Source organism: Merops nubicus, unplaced genomic scaffold, assembly GCF_000691845.1.
Source record: "Merops nubicus isolate BGI_N331 unplaced genomic scaffold, ASM69184v1 scaffold36504, whole genome shotgun sequence".
Taxonomy (NCBI): Eukaryota; Metazoa; Chordata; class Aves; order Coraciiformes; family Meropidae; genus Merops; species Merops nubicus.
Window position 1 is genome coordinate 1 of NW_008604177.1, and position 7,689 is coordinate 7,689.

The 7,689-nt window shown below is 46.0% G+C and overlaps 1 protein-coding gene across 1 annotated transcript in view; it reads right to left on the reverse strand.

The window, feature by feature from the left end:
• Nucleotides 1-3,389: 3,389 nt before the first annotated feature.
• The window catches only part of MRRF (mitochondrial ribosome recycling factor), a 5,105-nt gene continuing 805 nt past the window's right edge, over nt 3,390-7,689 (reverse strand). The window contains 3 exon segments of the mRNA XM_008938928.1: nt 3,390-3,485; nt 6,327-6,445; nt 7,661-7,689. The exon segment at nt 7,661-7,689 is cut by the window's right edge and continues 14 nt beyond it. Of these exon segments, the coding sequence (XP_008937176.1) occupies nt 3,390-3,485; nt 6,327-6,445; nt 7,661-7,689 (244 nt within the window).

Here is a 7,689-nt window from a genome sequence, read left to right on the forward strand (position 1 = left end):
GGGGCTGCCGAGCCTTTAAGGAAATGTTTTTGTTTATGCAGCGCTGCCAGATTTCCTATGCTTCTTGGCACGGGGTCACAGCTTTCATGCCTCCTTGTCTGTCTTTATTAACACCAATTTCTTTTTATCACTGCGCAGCGCTGTGGAGTTTCTCAGCGGGTTTTATGTTCCAGCCAGACTGTGTGTAAATTCTCAGCAATGCTACCAACAATGCCAGAAATGGACACTTTTTCAAGCAGATGCTGTTTCTGGTTAAAGAATCCATCAACACGAGCCAGGCCCATGGTTTCTAAGGACAGTTGCTTAATCCTGCCCCCAGATCTGGGACTTTTAAGTTATTCTTAGATATGTTTTCTTTTCTGTCTAGTAACCATTGCCCCTACCCCTTCTTTAAAGGCATAAAAAAGTGTAATGTGAACCTGGGGAAGGGGTGCCAGAAGTAAGGAATGAGGACAGGGTCCCTGTCTATTCCCCATTCCACTCTCCTGGGGGTACGTCGCCCTTCCCTGCCGTGCAAGGAGCAGTGGGCTCAAATCCTGCCCTTCCTCCTGCCAGGATCAGGACAGAGCCTGGGGACTGCTGTGCCTGGGGTTCAGAAATGCAACCCCACGGGCTGCATCTCCTCTCTCTCTTCTTCCCCAGGCACCAGCAGTTTGAGCACTGCAAGCCTTGGTGGCTCTGCTGGTGCGGCAGCAGCAGCCCCACAGCGAGCAGCACGCGGGGCACGGCCCGGCTCGACGCCTTCGTGTGGGTCAGAGCAATTCCTGTATCTCAAACGCTCGGAATTTCCTGTGAAGGAGAGGGATCAGTTAAAGGGAAGGAGGCTTAACTAAACACTCTGCATGTGTAATTGCAGATAAACACAGGGTGCAACGTATAGGGCTCAACAAAACGCATGCAAGAGACTGCTGGCCACGGGCGATCCCGAGCAGCGCAGCTCAGAAACGGCCCCGGGGTTTCTTCAGATGACATTTTTGGAGTCCTCTCTCTCTGTAGTAGGTATCTTTGCATATTTCTTAAAGGGCAAAGGGGGAAAAAAAAGCTCACAATGAGTCATTAAACTTTCAAATGAGTCATCGGGCTTTCAGTAAAGCATGTGTAAAAATATTACTAATTTACAAACAATATCCAGCGTAACACAATGGGTCCAAAAAAGATGAATCTAAAAATGAGGCAATACCATAAAAGACACAAGGTCAGGTCAAATTCGGCCAAGAGATCAACCAATACAAATGTTCCCATGGCTGGTTTGCTTGCCTTTTTTTTTTTTTCTTCTTAAACCCCCAGAGAATACTTTTTATACAAATAAATATTGCCTGTGCAGTGCTAGCAACACAAACAGGCGAGTGCCTTGGGGAGCAGAGGGGATCCTAGCAGGCAGCAGAAGTAAACACGAACAGAACGAGTGTATTTTTTCTGTTAAAGCTGCAATGCAGAAACTAAACTAATAGAATAAATACAGAGATTTAAACTCCATTTTAAAATGCTCAGCTGAAACCTTCTGAAGCACTGCAGCATAGCTGGACCTCCATATGGCACAATATGACACGGGTGTGTCTAGCTGACAGGTCAGACTAAAAAGTGTCTGTAAAAACAGAGAAGGGCTTTTTCTGTGCCTCCTCATGAAAGGAACCATTTCTGCAGAAACAATATTACCTCTTCAGTTCTGATTTGTTAGCTCCTTTTGCACATCTGTCAGGATTTTGGCATTTCACTGTATCTGTCTGTCATCTAGTCTTTGCTAAACATCTTTAGACTTGGGAAAATGAAAAACTTAGAAAATTTTTAAAAGTAATTCAGGGATATAATATTAAAGAGAGGCCTCGAGCAGAATTTGATTATTTCCACATCCCCTGACCTTGTCTGCATTAGAAGCCTTAGAAGGTTTTAAAAGGTTGAAACTGTCTGCTTGTCTTTTTGATAAGGGAGGAAACTCTGCAGGCCCCAGTGGTGTTACTAAGGAGCGGGTGAGCAAACAGGACGGGAGGTGCCAGTGAGGGCAGGGTACATCTCCTGGGCCAGAAACCTCTTCAGCTCAGGATTCTGAGGGAAAGGGGCCAGGAGCAGCAACCCCGACACCAGAGGAACAAGGGAGCACACTGGGCAGATCCACCCTGGGGAAAGAAGACTCATTTTTGCTCTGCAGCACCACAAAATATAGTGACAGACAGTACATGTTTGTTTAAAAAACACTATTTTTTTTTAAGATTGGGATTTGCAGTTTTGGAGTTTCCTCCCCTGCAATTCATATTCAAGGATGACCCAAGTGCCCATTAACAATCAAACCACTGTGCAGCAACCCAGGAGCCTCAGCAATTATGCAGATAATGGTACCCTCCTCCTCCTCTCCTGAGGATGAATGGGGGAAGGGCAGGGAACACAGGGAAAAGAAAATCAGCAAATAGAATGATAATGTCATTCCCTCTCACTGGCAGCAATGGAAAGCTGCAATTAGCCCTCTCTGATCAAAATGCTAGGTAGAATTCCATAGAATTTTTAAAGTAGATCAAAAGCATGAGAAATACTTGGTTTGTCTTTGGTCAGAAGTCACCTGGCTTGTAAAACACAGTGCAAGTGCAAGGTGTCACAGGCAGAGCCTGTCCCCTCTGTGGGAGTTGTTGTCTCTCCCCTTTGTGGGAGATGTTCACAGCACCCCAGCACCATATAAGGTGAGGCTGTGAGATCACATAGATCTGGCTGTTCTGGGTCCAACCACCCACAAGAACTTGTGACTTTTCCTTGCACCACCCAAACCTGAGATGGGTGAGGGAAAAGATCACCATTCCCTCAGCCCTTGGTCAGGAGCAGCCTGCAATTCTAGCAGCCTCACACCAAAAGTTCCAGGCTGCCATCAGTTACACAGTCTGTATCACACAACAAGAGGCAGTGGAGTTTTTAGCTAAAGCTATCAATTTCCTCCCTCTTTCTTTTATCACCTCCTTGTAGTGTTCTCTGCAGCAAGGTGCTATTCACCCCTAATGCTACTGGTTCACTACTGTGTTCCTGCTGCTCTGCACTGGTAATTCAAAGAATTTACATCAGGGCACCAAAGAATCAGCCCCTGAATTAAGGCAATACAGCTTCAAAAGTCTTTGGCATCTCTTGCAAAGTGCTGCAGACAGCCAAGTTTCCTCTGCAGGGGTGAGATGTACAATAAGACCTACCACCAGATGCCAAAATGTGGTGACTTAGAGATCAGACACTTGGACAAGGTTCCACTTTTAAGGGCTCAGTTTTTCTTCTGAACTTGAAACACAGCTACTTGGAAAGCAGCTGCATCACCACATTCCAGCAGTCATGCATGCTGGCCCTTGGAAGGGCATTTGCTGCAATCTCCTGCCTTATCTTGCATGATGACAAACTCAGGCGGCCAAGTTTGTCACCAGTACTCACTTAGGAACTGGCACCCGAATTATTGTCCCATCCACTTCTGGGTTCAGGTTCATGCCGCTCTCCCGTATAGCCTTCATGGCTGCAGCTGTGCTCTGTAAAACACATCAAAAGGTAAAGGGAATTAGGAAATAATCATTCCCATATGCCAGAACTCTGTCAATAGTTGGCAATCCATCTCCATGGAACATGGAAACATTTACTTCTGTTACCAGTAAGATCAGGAAGTTACATTGGTGCAGAGAGCTTTGATCAAACCGAATGGGAAACTACGGCCGCGCTCGGTATCGGGGTAGGGGGCATGAGGGGGGGAGAGGGAAGGGAAGGGAAGGGAAGCAACAACAAAAGAAAACTGTTTGGCTTCTTTGAAACTATTTGAATGGTTTGAGGCAACGCAGAGTGAAACCGCAATAAATTCCCAAGGCATAGCCTGACTGTGGTGAAGGAGATGAAAGATTCTGAGCATTTAAAAATTCCAGTTGAATGTTTCCCACTAGAAATCACACAGTGACAATTTAGAAACGTTAACTAACTTAACCACTTCAGCACTGCAGCCTAACCACATTACATCAGGGCAGTAGCAGCTGGCTGAGAAACAGAGCCTGTGCCCAGCCCAGCTCTGTGTTTATTTTACAGCTTATTACTTGGGATTAACTTCTCAGAACTCCCCCACTGCTGGCTGACACTCTGCTTGCTTAGAAGGTGGGATGTGCAGGTTTGCCTGGTAGCTGCCAAGTGATTAGGAAGGCTTCTCTGCCCATCCCAGGGTGCTGAGGTACCTCTAGAGAGCACCAGGCTCTGTGGGTAACTGGGAGTTTTGCCAGGAGCTCCTGCAGCACTCTGCCATTGGGTCACTCCTGACATGGACAGTGGCAAGACCAAGTGAGTCTGTTCTCGTGGCACATGTGTGGCATTGCCTGCAGGGCACATTGCTACTTCTGATGCTTTTTTCCTTCACACTTCTAGCTGCAGGCTGCTGCAGTTAAGCCTGTGTTTATGAAGTTCTGCTTTTGCCAACTGAGGCACAAGCTAACGTGTTTGTGTGTGTTCAGGTCCCTGATGCATGACATGGCTGAACAAAACAAATGCTCTGCTAGTGTTCTCTGAGACATACCCACTGTCCTCTAGAACAACTGCACAGAAAATGCAGCCAAGATGACCTCAGCACACCAAGAATGTAAACGTGTTGCTCTATGGACAGTGCTTGCTCTGTAGGAAGGAAATGCTCAGTAAAAGCTGTGTTGTTTAGCATACATCTTGGAGGAGACAGAGGAAGGGGGGGAAAGTACTGCAATATTGTCCCCATCTTCTTGCAGCCCATGCAATTAAGAGCCATGCTTAGAAAGATAGTCTTGTTTGGTTTTGTAACTCTCAGGGCAACAGAATTTGGCCCTGGAAGTCCTTTTCTATGGTTATTTTCTTTCCCAGATTCCTCAGGCATTTTTATTTGCTTTTCAATGCCATGAAGTACTGACTATATGCTGCACATAATGACATCAAGTAAACATGTCTGTAATGGTTTTAAAGAGTTCAATCTGTTTATCTGTGGAACAGTTACAGTATAAAACAACTGCATTGAGATAAATAGTTCTAGCTCGAGTTCAAATGAAAAATGGCCCTTTGGCTTAAAAAGCAAATGTAGGCAATGCTACATAATGTGATATTTGGGTTTTCACAAGCCCATTTCTCAGCCTGAGCTCCCACTTGGACACAGGCTGTCTTGGGGAGACTTCCCTGGCACTCTCAGCTCTGGCACTGAGGGACCTCACAGCACTCGCAGATGAAGGGCCTCCATTCTTCAAAGCCATTATATGTGTCAGATATACTTTAAGAAACACTTAGACATCAAGTGCCTTACAGTGACCTCCTCTGAGACTTTGCTGACTTCATTAATTGGGGAAAGCCTTTGCAAAATAAATAGAGATAAGCTTTGGCAAACCTCCAGACCCAGAGTGGGATGAAGAGGTAACCTTGCACTCATTACTGCTCCTCTCTGCCCGGCTCTACCTGCCTGAGCCTGCTCCAGGGCACCACTACTGCTTGGTCCTGAGGGGAGCTTCAGATTTGCTGCCTTGTTTAGGGGTGAGTCTGTCTAAGGCTCCTGCAGAACATCAAGGGAACTTGGCTCAGAGCACCGAATTTGTGTTCTGACATACAGGCGCTGCCAAGGGAGGAGCTCACCAAGCTCAGCCTGCCTAAGCCTGGCCCTGTGACAGCACTTAGAACAGGCCCAGCTTAGTCCTACCAGGGAAGCTTTGCAGAAGCTCATAGGGTACATCAGCAGCCTCTTCCATGAGCTCTCAGAGGGTGTCACCAGCCCTGGTGGTAAGCAAGCAAGTTTTAGAGGCGTTTGATGGTGTCCCCAGCACAAATACAGACTACTCCAACTCCATGTCTGGTCCTGTGCATGGCCATGTCTTCATAAGGAACTGAAAGGTGATAAACAGAGCAGATGCAGCCCTGCGTCCACATGTGCAATTCAGGTGAAGCAAGGGAGAGTGTGGGTGTGCTCAAGGCTGCCAGGTGCTGTAAAAGCATGGGAAGCAGGGAGACCTGGCAGGGCACAGTTAACCCAGGCACCTGGTCTGTGACACACTCAGTGCTGCTCTCCAACCAAGCTCTCGGAGATCCAGCTGATGGGAAACTAGTCCCCAGACAAGTTGTGCTTGAGCCTGAGCAGTCCCAACCTGAGGGGCAGTCCCCACCTGACTGGGGGCTGCGCAGGAGAGACACTCTGTGCTGGGCAGGGCTGGACTGTGGCTCATGGAAATCACTTCTGGTTTGTGTCAGCCACAAAGCGACACACAGCCCAGCCAGAGCTCTCAGCCCTGCCAGCCTTGGCTGACCTTGTCTAAATGTTCCTTTGCTCAGCACCAACCTGTTTGCTCCTGTGGTAATCACCTCCCCTCGCAGCGCCTTCCGTAACGTGCCCTTACCTCTGGAAAATTGGTCATGTTCACTATAAGGAGCTGTGGTGACTTCTGTGAGATCTGTGCCAGCTGGTTCAGTGGAAACTTCCCATCTTTTGTCATCACGGTTATGTGATCAAGGGCCCCTCAAAAGAACCAAACACAGGGGAGTTTCAGTATGACACAGCAGCTCACAGCAATACCAAAGAGAAACGTGTACAGAGTCACCCACTTCCCTTCTGTTCCACAAAACAGAGATGCCACAAAAGAAAATCCCATGTTTATCCAGACTTCAGGTGCTGTTTGTATTCGTGCATCCCCTCTGGTATTTGCAAGGTAAATATTTCAATGCTACTCTAAAGCACACAAACATGAAAACAAAACTCTTGTTTGTTTTTGTTACTAGAATAGGAAAACTAAGCGAGATTGTTAAGAATGAAAAGGAAATTGTTATTTTTTAATTCTTAGAACTTAAAATCAAAACGTTTTTATAAAAATCAAGACAACTATTGTCTTTAACTTAGCAGTGTTCTCTGAAACCCCTCTTTTTTTTTTCCCAGGTCCCAAGAGGAGATGTTGTACACTGCCTAATTTAAAGTATTCAGTTTCTCCCTGAGCTGCTCTTAATCTGCTCTCTGGTTTCTGCTGCAAAATGTTAACAGGCCAAAAGGCACATGGGACAAGAGGTACTTTATCAGTGCAATTTAAAAAAAATACCTATGGTTAAAATAAATAGTTAAGAGACTGAGCTACACTTTCCAACTCCATTAAAGACTGAAGTGCCCCTGCCAGAGCTGGGGTGGTGAATGACTGAAATCTGGTCATTGTTTAATGTTAAATTTTATCCCTGAAACTTGATACTACTTACAAATACATATGTTCAGAGTGTTATAGTAACTGTGGCTTAGCCAAATATATTCACATTTCTTCCTAAAACACAAAATTCAGTAAGTGAACAAGGCTTGTAAAGGTCGCTAACCACAGAGACGCAGAGCAGAAGTTTGTATATGCCAGACACCAGCCCAATGGCAATTTTCAAAAGGCTAATTTAATGGCAATTGGATTTTTCCTGCCCTACTGCACCATTAACTGACAACCTGCTTCTTCATCACATCTGCAAACAGTTCAGTTAGACACTTTTGACATCTCCCACTTAAAAACCCTATTTCCAGGAAGCTATTAACAAAAATGGATTCTTCCTGGTCAAGCTCGGGGTGAAGAAAGCCTTGAGCTGGGGACGTCAGGGCTGCAGTAATTGGGTAGATTTTCAAAATTAATTTTGAAAAAGTCAGAGTTCTCTGTTACTAGGACTGGTATCCTTATTTACAGGCAGTAGAGCATCAGGCAAGACAGTTACCAACCTGGTGAGGTTCTAATGCTGAGATTCCTG